The sequence below is a fragment of the Haliotis rufescens genome, unplaced genomic scaffold, assembly GCF_023055435.1.
Source record: "Haliotis rufescens isolate VD_foot unplaced genomic scaffold, xgHalRufe1.0.p SCAF_10, whole genome shotgun sequence".
Classification (NCBI taxonomy): domain Eukaryota; kingdom Metazoa; phylum Mollusca; class Gastropoda; order Lepetellida; family Haliotidae; genus Haliotis; species Haliotis rufescens.
In genome coordinates this window covers 4,193,524-4,214,563 of record NW_025963780.1, presented here as the reverse complement: position 1 = coordinate 4,214,563, position 21,040 = coordinate 4,193,524, and the positions used below count along the sequence as shown (strand labels likewise).

General features: G+C 40.4%; 1 protein-coding gene across 1 annotated transcript; it reads left to right on the top strand.

Annotated features, from left to right (window-relative positions):
- The first annotated feature begins 697 nt into the window (after window positions 1-697).
- On the top strand, window positions 698-10,881 carry LOC124148025 (acyl-CoA-binding protein-like). The gene is made up of 5 exons (XM_046518948.2): window positions 698-854; window positions 2,211-2,325; window positions 8,346-8,408; window positions 9,299-9,373; window positions 10,683-10,881. Exons 1-4 carry the CDS (start codon window positions 840-842, stop codon window positions 9,367-9,369), a joined length of 264 nt encoding a protein of 87 aa, XP_046374904.2. The 5' UTR covers window positions 698-839; the 3' UTR covers window positions 9,370-9,373; window positions 10,683-10,881.
- The last annotated feature ends 10,159 nt before the right edge of the window (window positions 10,882-21,040 follow it).

The following is a 21,040-nucleotide window of genomic DNA, read 5'->3' as shown; positions in this document are numbered from 1 at the left end:
AAGAAGAAAAGAATACTTGGACCGTGGGTGATACAAAAATACTAGTTGCGGATAGATATAATTACTTACGAATTACATTTGAAGCAAATGTTAAACTTAAACATAGTACTAAACCTCTCCTTAAGTTTTACCATTTTAACCAATGAACCGAAAAAACCCAGTCACACAAAGATCTAGATGTGTGTTAATTCCAAAATACTCAAATAAAGCTAAATTGGCATAGATACGATCTATTTCCTTAACATTGACCTTATAATTCACATCATCATTTTTTTCAAATTGTAACATTATTATATAACGTTTGTCAGTTGGCATATATTTTGTAAATTTATCTTCTCAAGTTCGTAGCTCTTGTGAGGAAGTACAAAGAATGTAACCTCAAACAATCCAGCTCCTCACAGCGTAGAGGCGTTCGCGGTGCTCTCCGAGCGTCACACACTGAGAACTTGTCAAGCGGCTGCCCAAAGCATATAGTACCGCTACGAGTGCAAGGGCGGGCAAACCAGTCTACAGTCTGTAGTGTGTGATTGGTTATCCCAGCGCCCCCTGTTGACAATGGTTAGACCATCGTGACCAACTCGGGTTATTCCGGGACAAGCCTCTTCTTGCAGGTTACGGAAAGGGCCGAGTGGGGACGAATGAATCAAGCTCCTTCTCAGCGCGTGACACCTTCGTTACACTCTCGAAGGGGCTATCGGCGTGAGGAGCTTGACAATCAATGACCAAAGGGAGGTAATGCTCCAAAGTCCACAGGCTGTAACCAAAGCGTCACGCCATTCATCATTCAGTGTTAGAGCATAGTGCACGTGGGCCATAGTAACTGTTCTCATTCCTACACAATGGCAGACGAAGCAGTGAGTATATCAAGAGCAAATTGTTATTAGATCTAGCAGCATTGTCTTTCGTTGTGTTGCGACACGGATAGACGACTGTAAAGTGCACTTTAGTTTCATTTCTCGAGACTGCAGGTAGAAAGGCTGTTCAGCATAGGCCAAAATGTATAGAAGTCTGAGAGTGCGCCCTAGTGAGTCACATATCCATATTCTTCACAGCCATAATCAGATCCGGAGAATGTATGTGTGATCTATCGTCAACATGATCTATAGGTCTTGTTTAGGTGTGACCTACATTTTTCGTATTGGTCGTATTCTTTAATAATGAACACGAACAAAGTAGGGCCTAGATAATAACAGTTGATGGGATTGTTTGCTAGTTGTCTGGAACTAATTTGGAAATGACAGTAATAGTTATAAGCTTGACTGTGATTTCGTTTGGCAAATGCTTTTTAGGGGTGGGGTGTGTGGTTGATGAGAGGTATATTGATCAACGTTGCAATTATTTTTTTTATCTCATTTAACATGTTTAACACTCCTTATGAATCAATGTTAAAGAGCAAATAAGTCTGCTGATTATATCTGATATAAGATATGTATTTTTCAGAGGCGAAACGGTTAATCGGTGCACCTGTGCATCATGAGTTTTGATGCGACGATAGCATAATATGTTTTTTTTCTGTAAGACAACACACTTGCTAAAATAAATTACTTCCAACTTGAATAATGTCCACACCCCTTTTTGTCAGTCAAATATCTCAAAATGTGTTGTTAATAGCATTTCAATCCCGGTTCGCCCCCATTATTTTTCTAGGTTTGTCAGCACCATACCTGGCTCGTGAGTTTCACCGAAGTGGTTAACGTCTGAGACCTGCATCACTTCGGGCTTTCAACCTACATTTAGCTGACACACCGTGATATAACTGGAATACTGTTAAAAGTGGCGTTAAACCCAACTCACTCACTCACTCCTTTCCACAATATGCATCACAATATCGTTTTTTAATTTTAAAATGCAAGTTCGCAAAGATAGAGGTTAATTCTTCCCTCGTGAACATCTGGGGCACCAAGATGGCGGTCTGGTCAGTTGTTTCAAATGTGAACGTCAAACTTCGGAAAACAGACGACAAAATTGATGAACCACATATTGCAGTGTGGTGCGAGTGAGCTTGTGAATTTAAAATTTAGAATTATACAATGTAGCGTGATACATATTGCAATACAGCCTTGTGTATCGCAAAATATTGTGATACACTGTAGACCTCCAATACCTGTCCCTATTGTTGAATGAGTATTGTTTTACTACTATTAGCACCACACAAGTGTTTCAAATTAATTATTTTTGCCTTAGAAATTGCATTCTGTATTATCCAACAGGCATTCAACACGGCGGCTGAAGAAGTAAAAAACTTGAAGACCAAACCGTCAGATTCCGAAATGTTGGAGATCTATTCACTATTCAAACAAGCAACAGTTGGTGATTGCAATACAGGTAGGCCTAAATTAGATCGAAATTGACTGTTCAGTAATTGGTTTGTTTGACATTCAGGTTGAGTTAATGATAAACAGTTGCCAGTATCATTAATTGCTTCCAGATGTTTACAAGTAGTAAGACCACCTCCGTGGTCTGGTGGTAGAGCATGTTACGTGCTGTGTATGCTGTGCACATGTCTGGATAGTCATAGCCAACTCAGATTAGAGCATCAGCGTTTATTAGAACTTGCATGGCTGACATCAAGCTCCTCACAGCGATAGCCCGTTCGCGGAGCTCTCTATACTATCGCTGCCACCAGTCAAAACTCCTCACTGTGAATAGGTGGCCACAACCATGCCTGGAGTTAAACTCGCAACCGTTATGTTTACAAACAAGTGACGACTGTCGTGACGCCGAATACACTTATCGCTGCTAAATAAATTCCTTTGTTTGTCAATTTGAATTTCTGTTTCATTAAAACTATCGTGTTATTGATATAGTAAGAATGTAAGGGAGAAGTTGGTTGATTTTCCATTAGTCTGCAATCTCGAACCAGTCTGATTATCAAAACAACAAAGTAAATTCATCTGGAAAACATGGTCAGTCGTAAACCTTTTCAAATTGAAATATGATGGCATTCCCAAAGACAAACAAAAGTATAAACGTTACTACATATGGGGTAAATTTTAAGATTCTTGAAATGGCCGCGCCCACACTGGTGACAGCGATGTTACCGAGAGTGTAAAGAAGGAGCTTGGGCTGACATATGCTGACATTGTCACAAGACTGCATACCACGTAACAGCATCTGTCTGGAGTGCGGAAGGTACGGGTTTGCTCCCCAGCTGCATCATACCAAAAAGACTTTAAAAGATGGTACTTGTTATTTCCCTGCCTGGTGCTCGGCATTAAGGGGCTTAAACAAGGACTGGTTGGCTTGGAGTCAGTATACTGTGTCTGAGTGAGGTATTCATGTTAAAACTGTGGCATTGGATCTCAGTGGGCTAGCGCTATAAATCGGCATTTCCGTGGTCTTAAGGATAGAGATGAATGTATGTTAGACTGTTGACTGCTTCCATGGTCTTGAGGATAGACGTCAATAACAAATTTTGTTACGTTTCCTTCAAATGACAAGAGATATGTTTAACTAAAAGTTTGTGTGAATTCCAAGTGTCTTTGCAGTATATTTGCTGACTGATATATAAGACAGATATAGAATCGACAAGCGTATAGTGTTGTCTACCAACACACATAAATACTACAGCCAATCAGAAACATCCTAACAAAAAATACATTTGGAACGCTGATGCTGTCAGCCTCTGCTTTAGGAGAGTCTTAGAAAACTGTGTGAAATGGTGTATATGGGCTAAAGCTGGTCAGTATTTGCGAGTGCCAGTTCAGAAGTAGGGTGCACTGATGACATGTTCTTTCTGCATGTTCAGTTCACGCTGACATGTTTCTGAATCGTGTCAATACTCATTCTGAATCATGCGATAGGCTGCATCTGCTGAGGTCAAGGACAAAGATACCCTTGTACTTGCACACAAATTGTCAGTTTTGAACATGTTCGCCACAAGTTTGGTGCCTAGTGTACGCTTTTAACTGATGAACACCACAAACGCTGATGAACCCTTGGTGAACTTTGTATACACCCTAGCCAATATTTCTGATGTTCACATTGCAAAGAAAACTAGTTTTGTTATTCATTATCATGATTATACCTTAATTTGTGTTCTCAGTGTTCTCGTCAAGCATTATCCCCTAAAAAATTCATGATCGCAAAAAAAATTATTCAGTATATTTGCAATTTTGTGTGGTGGATAGTGTTCATATGATACTGTCTCTGCTGACGGATGTTATCATGGTTATTACATTGCAATATTATACACGTAAAACTATGTCTTGTGTGATTTTAAAGGAACCTGACTCTCCGTTGGATCACACAAAACACATATTGCTACTAACTGTGTTTGAACAGATGCGTTACTTACTAACAACATCAAATTTATATTGTCAATAAATGATACGAGTTTGAATATAGGCTAAGTTTTGTTTGCTATTTAATCTTGAAAGATAGAAAATATTACAGCAAAAAATGATATTACTAATTTTAGCATTTGAACTTGAAGTTTGGGACATTGTTACTTATAATAATACACAATAATATATATATGTTGCACTTAATAGGATATTAAGAAACTACTGACAGATGGCGTATGCTGTGAACATGATGATCACAAGAAAAAATGTCTATTGACTAAAGAAGGACACATTTTACACACCGGCACTGTCTATTGACTTAATGATTACCAAATACAGAGATTTATCTTTCTTTTTATATTTCCAAGTCTGTGGGGTTCTAGATAGTTTTTGAGGACTTGGGCATCAAAAATGGGGGTCCAAGTGTAACCTCGGCACCATCAGGAAATGATACAAAATAATAATAATATCAGATTCTAATTAATTTACATGTTGTATTCTTCAATTGAAATGTTTCAAACATTCCAACAGCCATACTCGTTTGCATCCAATGGGAGCAAGGTGATATTATTTGCATTCATTCTTAATTTTTATGAGTTCAGGACACAATATTGTATGGTAAAATGCTGCAAATAGGGATGTAACCATGGTAACAAAGGCAACCAACAGAAGAGAACTAGTTATTGCATGTAATGTCCACGTACAGTTATCATGGAATGGCCTTGAACTGATAGTAACCAAGCTTGCCCTTACAACATCCAAGTCAGCTTGTCCTGAAAGTGTGACGGCCCTGACTTGGACACGGGGTCCGTATCAAACTCTAAAAGCCATCCTGTAGGCAGAGCACATGTTAATCTTGACTTTAATCATGGAAATGACTAGGTTCTATTTGAAGGAATATTGATCCATAAGCAGTATCTTAAACTCGAATCTATAATTTATATTTTATCGTAATTTTTATAAACACGATGTTAAGTGATTTCTGTAGCAGTTGTGATCAACATTCTTTCATTAAGAAATAAAACTTATTTGATGTTCATACTAGGGCTGTTACGATTCACTCGTGTATTCGGTGAATCGAACTGTATCCATTCATGAATTGAATTTGTTATTCGTGGTCACTAGAATCGAATATTTATGAATATGCAGTCATGTGCATCTACATACCCTGGCTGTACCTAAAAAAAATCCCTAAGAACATATCATATGCAGAGATTTCTTGACAACACTCATATATATAATTTGGTCATTGTGGCATTTGGGCAGATACTAGTACCTGGATAAATGCAGTATACATGGTATATGAATGTATAATATATTAATAATTAACCATCCATGTCAAATAGGTAATGTTGTTATTTTTCATTGAATATAATAAATTGTAAATCAACTGCTTTCTTGTTACTGTATTCGTGAATAAATATTCCTATTCGTTACCCTATATTCGTGATATGAATCGTATTCACCTCATAGTGTATTTGTTGCAGCCCTAGTTCATGCCTTAAGCATACCTTCCTAACATGATAAAGAGGGCTCTGTCTTTGCATAAACTGTCAGGCAAAATAAAGTATACTCTTGAAAATGGATTTTACCAATAAATTACAAATGTTATCCAAACAATACTAGGCTGAAAACAGTCGCCAAAAAACTGTGAGCTTAAGGTCCAAAACACAACTATGATACCGGTATCAAATACGTCCCGGTCGAATAACCGTTCCTTGTTTGTGTCAGTTTTAGCAACCATCAAACATGGGGGTATACTTTCTTTTGGCTGGCAGTTTAGGGGGGCGGTCGGGTAGCCTAGTGGTTAAAGCGTTCACTCGTCACGTCGAAGACCCGGGTTCGATTCCCGACATGAGTACAATGTGTGAAGCCCATATCTGGTGTCCCCCGCCGTGATATTGCTGGAATATTGCTAAAAGCATGGTAAAACCATACTCACTCACTCACTCACTGTCAGTTTAGGTGCCTTATCATTGATTGAATTACTTTAATATGAGCAGATGCAGTGTTTGAAATTTAGAGTGGCATTTGAGGTTTGCTGCTGTCTAAACTATGGTCCTCCAAATCTGAAAGGTTAGGGTTATGACCAAGACCCCTCGACTGTGTGCTTAATTTCACTGAGGGGTGTGGCTTATTCAGAGCGAGGACCAGCACAGTTACTAGTAATTGCCAAGCAAAGGTTTTGATACAAGCCCCTGAGAAACTGGCCACGAGAGCTTAGTGATCAAAATTTGCGGGTGTGTATCTCTGTATGAGATACTCGTAGATAACCAGCTGCCTACGTTTGTACGGTCATGTAGCTATATTGAACACGTTGATCAACTATTGTTGCGATAGATTCTACACTTGGCAACTAGATAAACAAGCCTGCTTGACCGTGTGGAAGGGTCCAAAGTCAAACTCAGTTTGGTAATTTTCCAGGATGAGTTTGTCAGTAGAAATGTCACAGATACTGCGCATTGCTGAGCAGTGGTGGGATTAGGGATATTCAAGCTATGACACATTCGCCAACTCAACATTGTTATCTGCTTCGAAAGTGCATGACCTCACTGAAGAATACGATAATGTGTGGTACTCAGTGTTTCTGCTGGCGTTTGAAACTGCCTTTCCACTAGGACTGGCAAAAAATGACCTGTCCCCCCTAATTTTTGTCTGTCCCAACTTCCAACAAATAAAAAGAGGTATGAAAAAATTACCAGGTTTTAATTCTTTTAATATCTCTTAACATCAATGCAATGACGTCATCTCTGAAGTAACTTAGTTAGATCTACACATCATTCACTAAATAGTTCAGTCGCAATTTTCTCTTTTGTTTTTCAATATTTCGAGACTAAGTCGCTACAAGTATATATTTAACCTCAAAGCAAATCAAAATGTTTTTTCCTTGCACTAAAAATAGACAAGAGGAAACCTTATCATTCGAAAAATAAACTTTTATGAATATCACCGATTTAAGATTTATAATGTACTTTATTTGCCAGTCGCCAGGGACTGGCAGTCACATGAATTACCAGGCCAAGCCTAATAAAACTGTTATTTACCTGTAAATGGAAACACTGGCTATTCATGATTCAGATTTAAAGATAGTGAGATTATTTCATTTTTCTATGCCTTGTTTTGGGATAAAATTTTCCGCCTTCTCATTGTCCACTATAACCATTGTAATCTTAATAAATGTTTACATTCTGTGGCAGTAAATTGTTAATTTAGTAGACATTTCTAGTAAAACTACCTGTCGTCATAAATGTGTGTTTGCGCATGTTGGGAGCCGCCATCTTGTTTTCCAAAACCTGAACTGGTGCCTGATTTGCTATGCTTCTTCAAAGTTTATTCTCCACATGGGTTCAATATGTGAAACCCATTTCTGTTGTCCCTTGCCTTCATATTGCTGGGACCCTTGAAGATCTGGGGTAGAATACGTCTGGAGGAACTTATGCTTGCTGTAAGAGGCGACAAACAGGATTGGGGGGGTCAGGCTCGCTGACTTGGTTGATGCATGTCATTGTATCCCAATTGCGTGGATCGATGCTCATGATGTCAATCACTGGATTGTCTGGTCCAGACTCGATTATTTACAGACCACAGTCATATAAAATAATATAGCTGGAATATTGCTGAGTGCAGCGTTAAACAACAAACAAACAAACAAACAAAATCATATTGCTGGAATATTGCTAACATGGGCATAACACCATACTCACTCACTCTTTAAAGTAAGTGATTAAGGAAGATATTATCATATGGGATTTTAAAATCTATAGTAATTTGTAGATTATTAGAGATTTTAAAAGGGGGTCCGTAAGTCCTACATTTAACATGTTTAAGGGGCTAAAACAAGGACTGGTTGCCTCGGAGTATACTGTGTCTGAGTGGGGTATCTATGTTAAACTGTGGCATGGTATCTCATTCGACTAGCACACCACAGCAAGAGTCCCGACTAGTACAAGCAGCCACACACATGTGCATGCACGTCACTATTTATTTTATATGACGTCACTAGCTTGAGTGGAATGTTAAACCTTGATTTTGTTTGATCCAGAAATCTGTTTATTGCAGACCGACCTGGCATGTTGGACTTGAAAGGAAAAGCCAAGTGGGATGCCTGGGACAGCAAGAAAGGTATGTGCTCCAGCACCTGGAAACACCAGCCGTTAGAGTTCCTTTACTCTTGGATGCGCATCCCTTATTAAAATGGACACTCTCTGTGTGTCAGTCCGTCTGTTCATGTAAGATGTTGCTCCCGGAGCAGATCTTGAAACCGTACAATTTTTCTACACCAAACTTCGCACATAGATAGGTCTAGTGGTGAACTGGTGCCTATTACTGATTTGGGATTTTTAGTAATTAATATTTCGAGTTTCCACAGCAACAAATTTGACTTAGATTGACAATGGGGGTAGTGCTCATTTACGGAGCATATTTTGAAAAACATGCAATATTGCCTTACCAAACTTGGCACATAGATAGGTCTTGTGGTGAACTGGTGCCTTTTTTTTCTCTTTTTAAAAATAAATAAAATGATAATCATGATATGGGCCGTGCAGCTGCTTGACCCCTGAGAGACCTGGGGCCTTGGTCGTGCCACACACTGAAGCACATGTGGTGTCTCCTTGGCCATGTGACTTTCTTCCAGATATGCCTCGGTTCACCCAGCATTGAATGGGTACCCGGTAGGGTGATATGGTAATGTGGCTGTAAACCTTCTAGCGCCTTACAGGTAGCTTGGGTTGTATGCACCCCAGGGAGCTGGGTATAAAACTTGCACACTGATCCATTGACTAGGGTAAAGATAATGCAATGCTTCAAGCATACATTGTGTTTGGAGTGACGTAAACCCAGGAACAATTTGGCATGGTTTTGTTTTCAGTATTGCCAAATGTAGACCCTCAAAATGGACCTTCGTGTATGTTAAACAGATTAATCCAATACATAGAAATATGACTTGAAGCCCTACCTTGCTGATTGCATTATTATTATTATTATTATTATTATTATTATTATTGTTTCAGGAATTGCTCAAGCTGAGGCCCGGGTGCAGTATGTAGCTAAAGTGGAAGAGCTGAAGGGGAAATACAACTGAAATTGTAAGTCATTATGTCTTGTTGTGTTTTATCTTGAGTTTTCTTGCAATGTAAAATACAATAAATATCTTTCTTTTTTTTAAATGTTCATGCAGAAATTCTAAAGCATGCAGCATTTATCATGTTGAAAGTTGCTTATTCCATTTGATTAATATTTGACAAACTGTTTCACTTCATTCTGACCCCTGTGAAGATCCAGGTTAGAACCGATCTTAAGCAACTCATGCTTGTCGTAAGAGGCCACTGACGGGATTGGGTGGTCAGGTTTCTGACTTGGTTGATGCATGCCCTTGTATCCCAGTTGCATAGATTGATGCTCATGATACCAATCACAATTATTTACAGACCACCGTCATATAGCTGGTGTATTGCAGAGTTTGGCGTTAGACAACAAACAACCACGACATTCTGTTAACAATGTTCAATCCAGTGATTGATATTGTGAGCAACGATCAACTCTGTCAGGGTACAATGACATGCAATCAACAAAGTCTCCAAACCTGACCACCCAATCCATTGGTCGCCAAACCTGACCACCCAATCCATTGGTCGCCAAATCTGACCACCCAATCCATTGGTCGCCAAACCTGACCACCCAATCCATTGGTCGCCAAACCTGACCACCCAATCCATTGGTCGTCTCTAAAAGTCAGAATAAGTTACTGAGGAGAGCATTTCTGCCAGGAATCTCCATGAGGTTGGTTTAGTTCGATTCATATGTAAAGAAATTGATCAGTTCGCATATGATGCCTTTTTATGGAGGTACAATAAATAAAATACAAAATTAGGAATGCTCATTTGGTGGAAACAGCAGGCATCTTTGGTTCTGTCACATGGTTTTTGAGAACCTAGGCCTCCTCCGTGGTCTTGTGGTAGAGCGTCCGCCCTGAGAGCGGAAGGTCCGGGGTTCGATCTCCGGCCGCGTCATACCAAAAGACGTTGAAAGATGGAACTTGTTGTTACCCTGTCTGGCGCCTGGCATAAAGGGTCTAAAACGAGGACTGGTCGGCTTGGAGTCAGTATACTGTGTCTGAGTGGGAATTAATGTTAAACTGCGGCATGGTATCTCAGTGAGCTAGCACTATAAATCGGCATCAGTCCGGACTAGTACAAGCAGCCACGCAAACATGTGCTTGCACTTTGCTATATAAGTGCAATAATCTTGGACGCGACATTAAACCCAATTTCACCTCACTTTTTGAGAACCTATGCATTTGAGGCTTCTGTTGAAGGATGTGTTGTCTTGTTTGTTGTCTAGGAATAATCAAAGACTTGTCCTATCTATTGTTAAATGTCTGTATATTTGTTTCAGATTTCAACACATGACAGCATGACTGGATCAAACGGCTTCTCTTTAGTTTTCAGCGATTTACTTCATTTTTGATCTCTTCACGCCAAGAGTAGCCACATGCTTGTTTAATTCTGTTACGTTAGTGAGCTCTTTTTTTACTGTCACATTTTATGTATTGTTTTCACATATGTATCGAACATAAACACCTGCTTTTGATAAACTGTTTGTTTGTTGTCACTCAATGTATCCATAATGGAGGATTGTTTGGTGATGGCGGCTTCATACGCCCACCTCACGTATCCATACATACAGCAAGGGCGGTCGGGTAGCCTAGTGGTTAAAGCGTTCGCTCGTCATGCCGAAGACCCGGGTTTGATTCCCAACATGGGTACAATGTGTGAAGCCCATTTCTGGTGTCCCCCGCCGTGATATTGCTGGAATATTGCTAAAAGCGGCGTAAAACCATACTCACTTACTCACTCACATACGACAATACTTCATACACCCACCTCACATATCGATACATACGGCAATACTTCATACACCCGCCTCACATATCGATACATATCGCAGTACTTCATACACCCACCTCACGTATCGATACATATCGCAGTACTTCATACACCCACCTCACATATCGATACATACTGCAATACTTCATACACCCGCCTCACATATCAATACATATCGCAATACTTCATACACCCACCTCACATATCGATACATACGGCAATACTTCATACACCCACCTCACATATCGATACATACGGCAATACTTCATACACCCGCCTCACATATCGATACATATCGCAATACTTCATACACCCACCGGGGCGGTCGGGTAGCCTAGTGTTTAAAGCGTTCGCTCGTCACGCCGAAGACCCGGGTTCGATTCCCGACATGGGTACAATGTGTGAAGCCCATTTCTGGTGTCCCCTGCCGTGATATTGCTGGAATATTGCTAAAAGCGGCGTAAAACCATACTCACTCACTCACTCACTCATACACCCACCTCACATATCGATACATATCACAATACTTCATACACCCACCTCACATATCGATACATATCACAGTACTTCATACACCCACCTCACATATCGATACATACTGCAATACTTCATACACCCGCCTCACATATCGATACATATCGCAATACTTCATACACCCACCTTAAATATCGATACATACCGCAATACTTCATACACCCGCCTCACATATCGATACATACGGCAATACTTCATACACCCACCTCACATATCGATACATACCGCAATACTTCATACACCCGCCTCACATATCGATACATATCGCAATACTTCATACACCCACCTCACATATCGATACATATCACAATACTTCATACACCCACCTCACGTATCGATACATATCGCAGTACTTCATACACCCACCTCACATATCGATACATACTGCAATACTTCATACACCCGCCTCACATATCGATACATATCGCAATACTTCATACACCCACCTCACATATCGATACATACGGCAATACTTCATACACCCACCTCACATATCGATACATACGGCAATACTTCATACACCCGCCTCACATATCCATACATATCGCAATACTTCATACACCCACCTCACATATCGATACATATCACAATACTTCATACACCCGCCTCACATATCGATACATATCACAGTACTTCATACACCCACCTCACATATCGATACATACTGCAATACTTCATACACCCGCCTCACATATCGATACATATCGCAATACTTCATACACCCACCTTACATATCGATACATACCGCAATACTTCATACACCCACCTCACATATCGATACATACCGCAATACTTCATACACCCACCTCACATATCGATACATACCGCAATACTTCATACACCCGCCTCCCATATCGATACATACCGCAATACTTCATACACCCACCTCACATATCGATACATATCACAATACTTCATACACCCACCTCACACATCGATACATACTGCAATACTTCATACACCCGCCTCACATATCGATACATATCGCAATACTTCATCCGCCCACCTCACGTATGGATACATATCACAGTACTTCATACACCCACCTCACATATCGATACATACGGCAATACTTCATACACCCGCCTCACATATCGATACATACGACAATACTTCATACACCCGCCTCACATATCGATACATATCACAGTACTTCATACACCCACCTCACATATCGATACATACTGCAATACTTCATACACCCACCTCACATATCGATACATACGACAATACTTCATACACCCACCTCACATGTCGATACATACGACAATACTTCATACACCCGCCTCACATATCGATACATATCACAGTACTTCATACACCCACCTCACACATCGATACATACTGCAATACTTCATACACCCGCCTCACATATCGATACATATCACAGTACTTCATACACCCACCTCACACATCGATACATACTGCAATACTTCATACACCCACCTCACATATCGATACATATCACAGTACTTCATACACCCACCTCACACATCGATACATACTGCAATACTTCATACACCCGCCTCACATATCGATACATATCGCAATACTTCATCCGCCCACCTCACGTATGGATACATATCACAATACTTCATACACCCACCTCACATATCGATACATACTGCAATACTTCATACACCCACCTCACATATCGATACATATCACAATACTTCATACACCCACCTCACACATCGATACATACTGCAATACTTCATACACCCGCCTCACATATCGATACATATCGCAATACTTCATCCGCCCACCTCACGTATGGATACATATCACAATACTTCATACACCCACCTCACATATCGATACATATCACAGTACTTCATACACCCACCTCACATATCGATACATACTGCAATACTTCATACACCCACCTCACATATCGATACATACGGCAATACTTCATACACCCACCTCACATATCGATACATACGACAATACTTCATACACCCGCCTCACATATCGATACATATCACAGTACTTCATACACCCACCTCACATATCGATACATATCACAGTACTTCATACACCCACCTCACATATCGATACATACGGCAATACTTCATACACCCACCTCACATATCGATACATACCGCAATACTTCATACACCCACCTCACATATCGATACATATCACAGTACTTCATACACCCACCTCACATATCGATACATATCACAGTACTTCATACACCCACCTCACATATCGATACATATCACAGTACTTCATCCGCCCACCTCACATATCGATACATACGGCAATACTTCATACACCCACCTCACACATCGATACATACGGCAATACTTCATACACCCGCCTCCCATATCGATACATACCGCAATACTTCATACACCCGCCTCCCATATCGATACATACCGCGATACCTCATACACCCACCTCACATATCGATACACATCGCAATACTTCATCCGCCCACCTCACGTATCCATACATACAGCAAGGGCGGTCAGGTAGCCTAGTGGTTAAAGCGTTCGCTTGTCGAGCCGAAGACCTGGGTTTGATTCCCGACATGGGTACAATGTGTGAAGCCCATTTCTGGTGTCCCCCGACGTGATATTGCTGGAATATTGCTAAAAGCGGCGTAAAATCATACTCACTTACTCACTCACATACGGCAATACTTCATACACCCACCTCACATATCGATACATATCACAATACTTGATACGCCCACCTCACATATCGATACATATCACAATACTTCATCCGCCCACCTCACATATCGATACATATCGCAATACTTCATACACCCACCTCACATATCGATACATACGGCAATACTTCATACACCCACCTCACATATCGATACATACTGCAATACTTGGGTCCCCTACAGTATGAGTAGCATCACTGTGGTGCCCCCCTTAAGTGGACTCTTGTGATACCGTCCGGATAAAGATGTAAAACAAATTTCCAGATATGTGAATCCCTTCTTCTTTTATTAAGCACTGCGTCCATACCACATCCACATCACTTTTTAAGTGTGATAATATTGAACACAGCATCAATCGCCATTACTCCTCACTTAGAGAGAGACAGACATATTTTGTTGAATCCCATTGCATGTCACTTCTTACGACTATGCTTGTCTTAAGAGGCGACTAATGGGATTGGGTGGTCAGGCTCGCCGACTTGGTTGAAAAGACCTATTCCCTTCTACTAGTCCTTCACTAGGGGACTTGTGTTAGAGTCTAACCCTTCATCAGTCAGTTCATGGAGGAGAGTTGCATTGTTGAGATGAGAACGCTCATGCAGGACTTGAGAAATACCGGTACTTCACTTCTGAAAGGATACTTGGATAATACTTGACTTTTCAAAAGGATACTTGAAGAATACTTCATGAATTGCTAGAACGGCTTATGTTGGTTGGTTGGTTGGTTTGTTGTTTAACGCCGCACTCAGCAATATTCCAGCTATATGACAGCAGTCTGTAAATAATTTAGTCTGGACCAGACAATCTAGTGATTGACATCATAAGCATCGACCCACGCAATTGGGATCGATGACATGCATCAACCAAGTCAGCAAGCCTGACCACCCGATCCCTTTTACAACAAGCATAGTCACCTTTTATGGCAAGCATGGGTTGCTGAAGACCTATTCTACCCCGGAATCTTCACGGGTAGTAAGTCATGTGGACATTGTCTATTGTTGAGCATTAATCTGTCATTCATAATCCTAAAGATACATTTCCGCTCACAAAGATTCAGATGAGTAAACAAGTCAGGTTTAATGCCACTTTTCGCAACATTCCTGCCCTATGACTTGGTGTACCTGCTGGCTTTTCAAAACTACCAGTCTCTTCCCCCCCCCCCAATCCCCCCCCAATTTTTGTCTGTCCCAGCTTTGTTTGTTTGATGTTTAACGCCGCACTCGGCAATATTCCAGCTATGTGATGGGAGTCTGGGCCAGACAATCCAGTGATTGACATCATGAGCATCGATCTATGCAATCAGGATACTATGACATGCATCAACTAAGTCAGCTAGCCTGACCACTTGATCTTGTTTGTCGCCTATTATGAACATAGTTGCCTCTTATGGCAAGCATGGGTTGCCGAAGACCTATTCTAACCCAGATCTTCACGAGTTTCAACAAATAAAAATATGTACGAACATTACCTGCTTTTAATTCTTTCAACATCATGTTAAATGCAGTGTATGATTATGGCTGACATATGCAATCTAGTGATCTCTGTTTGAATGACATCTAACTTAGTCACTTCAAAGTTCAGTCACAATTTCTCTCTTTTTTGGAATATTTCACTTTGGTTTGGGACCAAGTCGCAACAAATACTACTATATATTTAACCTCAAAGCAAAGCAAAAATGTTATTTCCTTGCACTTAAAATAGACAATTGGAAACCCTGATAATAACAGACAAACTGACTTATTCGAAAAGTACGATACATTGAATATCAATTTGTTCACATCAAAGAATTATAAGGTACTTTATTTGCTGGCCCAAAGGGACTGGCAGTCACATGAATTACCGGTCCAAGCCTAATTTTACCAGTAAAAAAACTGGTAATTACCGGTAAACCAGAACACTGGGAACCCAGAAATGTACTCCAACATTGTACCTATTCACGGAATCAAACCCAGGGTGCTGTTGTACAAATGGCACCAAGGTCTTCGGTGTGACAAACGCTTTAACCATTACACTTGTCCACTGCTCCACGGGGTCATGGGTGGCCCAGTCGTCTAAGGCGCCGCGATTCGCTGTGCAGAGTTGTCTCCCTTTGGCATGCCAGAACCTATGATTGTGGGTTCGAATCCCAGTTCACCCTGATTATGTTTCTAGGTTTGTCAGCACCATACCCGTGCTCGTGGGTTTCACAACTTTCTGAGACCTGCATCACTTTGGGCTTTCCTCTTACATTAAGCGGACACGCTGTGATATAACTGGAATACTATTAAAAGCAGCGTTAAACCCAACTCACTCACTCCATTGCTCCATTGCTCCACAAATGGTCCTGGATGAGTACCACAGGTACTGAAGCTCACCTTCATTCAGTGATATCGTGAGTGAGTGAGTGAGAGTATAGTTTTTCACCGTTATAGTTATAGAACCTGGGTCTTCAGCGTGACAAGTGAATGCTTTAACCGCTAGGCTAACTCGCACCTCTGTAATATATAATTTGAGTGGTGAGGATGTGACAAATAACATAAGGATCATAACAAAAAGAATTACAAGTTTTTTCCCCAGAAATCTTTAGTTTTTCTTAGAAAATGTTTTGACACTTATTTGCTAATGAACTTTTTTTTGCAGTACACTGACAAAAAATAATGACTACTAAGTCATGTTCAATATAAATATTTCCATGATTTATGCATGCCTTTTTTTACGTACAGCTTCTTGCAAGATAAGCAGCTGTAATTAAGAGAGTTTGTCCCTTTCCTGATTGTGTTTGATAACATCCCTTTCAACTTCTGAATCCAAGGGGCAGTCGGGTAGCCTAGTGGTTAAAGCGTTCGCTCATCACGCCGAAGACCCGGGTTCGATTCCCCACATGGGTACAATGTGTGAAGCCCATTTCTGGTGTCCCCCGCCGTGATATTGCTAAAAGCTGCGTAAAACCAAACTCACTCACTCACTCTGAATCCAAAGATTTATTTTGTGAATCATCCTGTGCATTAAGTGAGATCACCTGGATTTCAATCTCCACGTTTGTCCAATTTAGTTGTTCAAAAGTACTTTAATTACAGGTTTCACACATTAAAATATTGGCATCTGCATACCAGATAAACATATCATGGCATCCAGCGTACTGCAGTGTGGCATCCAGAATACCACTTAACAGGGAGTATGACAAGGGGGTTGGCACCCTCCATTGCTGCTCAGACAAGCATGACATATGTGGCACCAGGTTCTCTACTGGCACCCTGCTCAATCAAGCATGACATATGTGGCACCAAGTTCTCTACTGGCACCCTGCTCAATCAAGCATGACATATGTGGCACCAAGTTCTCTACTGGCACCCTGCTCAATCAAGCATGACATGTGGCACCAAGTTCTCTACTGGGATCCTGCTAAATCAAGCATGACATATGTGACACCAAGTTCTCTACTGGTACCCTGCTCAATCAAGCATGACATATGTGGCACCAAGTTCTCTACTGGTACCCTGCTCAGTCAAGCACGACTATTGAGGCACCAAGTTCTCTACTGGGATCCTGCTCTATCAAGCACGACCAATGTGGCACCAAGTTCTCTACTGGTACCCTGCTCAATCAAGCATGACATATGTGGCACCAAGTTCTCTTCTGAGATCCTGCTCAATCAAGCATGACTAATGTGGCACCAAGTTCTCTACTGGCACCCTGCTCAGTCAAGCACGACTATTGAGGCACCAAGTTGCCCCAGAATTCTCTACTGGTACCCTGCTGTGAATGAAATAAATAAAAACAAATGATGATAAATTCAGTCTTCTGTATATCATTTATTTTCATCCTTTTGTAAAATTGTTTATGCTGTACAAAAATAAAAATATGACATTTTCTTGTGTGAATATAGGTACAGCCTACATGCTATTGGTATGTACACTACTTACAGTACAGTATCGAGTACAGTCAAGCTACATACACGCATACAGATATACAGGACAGTCTTAGAGTAGTCAAGCTAAACGTGTGTACAGACATACAAGATCGGTGCAGTGGTACTCTGTAGAATACATCTTCTCAAGGCAAGGGAGTTAACTGACTACAAAAGTCCAGTTTTCACCCTCGACAAACTAGGCTGGAATTATGGAGTTATATTTAGCTGGACTAAGGAGTCTAAGCATAGTCCAATCAAAATCGCGTGACGAAATTGATATCTGGTTTGTAAGCTGCCATGCAGATAATCAGTTGATTGCAGGATTTGCAAAGCATGTATATACCGTCAACTCAGCATCAATAGATATTTTCCAAATCTTTTCATCATTTTAATCAAGGTTCTGACTTTTTAAGTAAATGCAAGTGATGTGAGAGGTGGAATCTGATTGGTCAATAGGAGGGACGTAGCAGCATAATTTGTATTAGCCACTGGTGGCGCTACGATCGAGCCCAGAAATTCCAGCCTAGTTCAGCAAGGGTGGAAATTGCATGTATATAGTCCGTTAAATCCCTTGCCTGGGGAAGATGTGTACAGTACAGTACAGAGTACAGTCAACCTACATCCATGTACAGACATACAAGACCGATGCAGTTGTACCCAGTACACTACAGTGTACAATGAAGCTACACACATGCATACAGACATACAACACTGGTGCAGTGGTACCCGCAGCACTGAGAGACAATGTCTAAAGCTTCAGTCCAAATATTTCCATTTCCAGCAGTGATGACAGTGGCGCTAACATTCTTCTGGAAGCATATACTCTCCAAGACTCTATGGCTTCAACATAGAAGTGAGATTCCATAACAGAGGAAATTGATTTTGAATGACGATTTCACATGGCGTAATATTTTGAAATCAGCACTTTTTTATCGTTATTTTTTTTTACCTGTCTGCTTATTTTCAGCAACTTTAAGTATTAATTTGGAGAATATTATGATGAACTTCGAGATCTGTCAGGAGAATGATCCACAAACAGTACGTGCATTGCGTCTACAATTCAGTAACAATGTGCCGTCTATAGACACATGATTGACAGATGTTACATTGTGAAATGTACAACAAAATAACTGACAGGTGATACATCTTCTTTTCACCTGTAATCACATTTTTCAGTGAAATTGTTACTTCCTGAATATGACAATAGAATGGCAAAATGATACATATGACAGGAGAATATTGGTCAACTGATAATTGTTGGTAATATATCATCTACTTGATGAATAAATATTTTGTACATGTGATCCTATATTGGAACTCTCTTTATTCTCGTTTCCAATAAATCAATTTCGAAACGAAGAACAGCCAATTTCATTTCGGCAGATGTTAAAACACTGAATACCGTCTATAATCATATTCAGAAATCATATTTTAGAAAAATAATTATTCTCATACAGTTTTTACAATTGAACAGCCTACTAATGAAGCCATTGTGAACAAGGTATTCAATACCTCTCGATAAGTCATGTGGAACATGAAAATTGATAGTGTTGAAGACCACACGTGTAATGAGCAAAACCATTTCATCAACAGCTGAGCAAAATGCAAGAACACATGCAATTATTTCTCCTAAATTGCAATGACAGAAATACCTTGAAAGGACTCATAAAATATATGTTGTTTCTCATCATTTGGAAATATATCAATTAAAAACATCAAAATTTATTGTTTAATCAAACAATTGGCATGAGGTGTGAAATAAGATTAAAATAAGTGAGTGAGTTGGGTTTAATGCCACTTTTAACAGTATTACAGTTATATCGCAGTGTGTCATCTTAATGTGGGAGGAAAGCCAGAAGTGATGCAGGTCTCAGACGTTTACGACTTTGGTGAAACTCACGAGCCTGGGTATGGTGCTGACAAACCTAGAAACATAATCGGGGAGAACCGGGATTCGAACCCACAATCATAGGTTTCTGGCGTGCCCATGGGACGCAACTCTGCACAGCGAATCGCGGCGCCTTAGACGACTGGGCCACCCGTGCCCCCCAGATTACAATGATATACATTTACATATATAAAACAAAACGTTTAGAGTCGACAAGATTTTTCGGATCAGGAAATGATGAGGAACAATATACATTCTAACATCGCGTAATGGCTCGTTACTTAGTTCTTGTAAATGCACAGGGGGAAAAAAATCAAAAAGGATTTTTTAAAATATCAGTACCCCAAGTACAACATATCACATTTGTATACAAGCAGAGCTTCCAACGAACATCACCTTGCAACTAGGGATGTCAAAAGATATTAAAGCTACTCCCAGATGAAATAACTTAATAAATTAATGACAACAGTTTTTGCATAAGTTTCACAACCACCTGTGATGTTTTTATAAAATGTACGGAAATTACAGTCATGGACGGAGAAAGCCAGAAAAAAATCTTGCTTTTCTTTGCATCCGTCAGGGTTAGCAGAAGACAACATCCTCAATGTGTCCAGTCGATGAGTTTCATAAAATCCAATGCCAATGGACTTCGACAGGGTCATCCTCAGTAATCCAGGGCATTATATCTACATTCTATTATCATAAACACCCCACACCCAATCACCACCACAGCTTTGTTTGGAACCCGTATTGCACAATGCTAAAAATAGTTGTCCAATGAAATTACCCCCCTGAGCAAGAGAAATTCTGAGCTCAGAGTTAGGAGTGATGGAGGTGGTGACCCCGAAGCTATAGTGGTGTATTGGTTGAGTG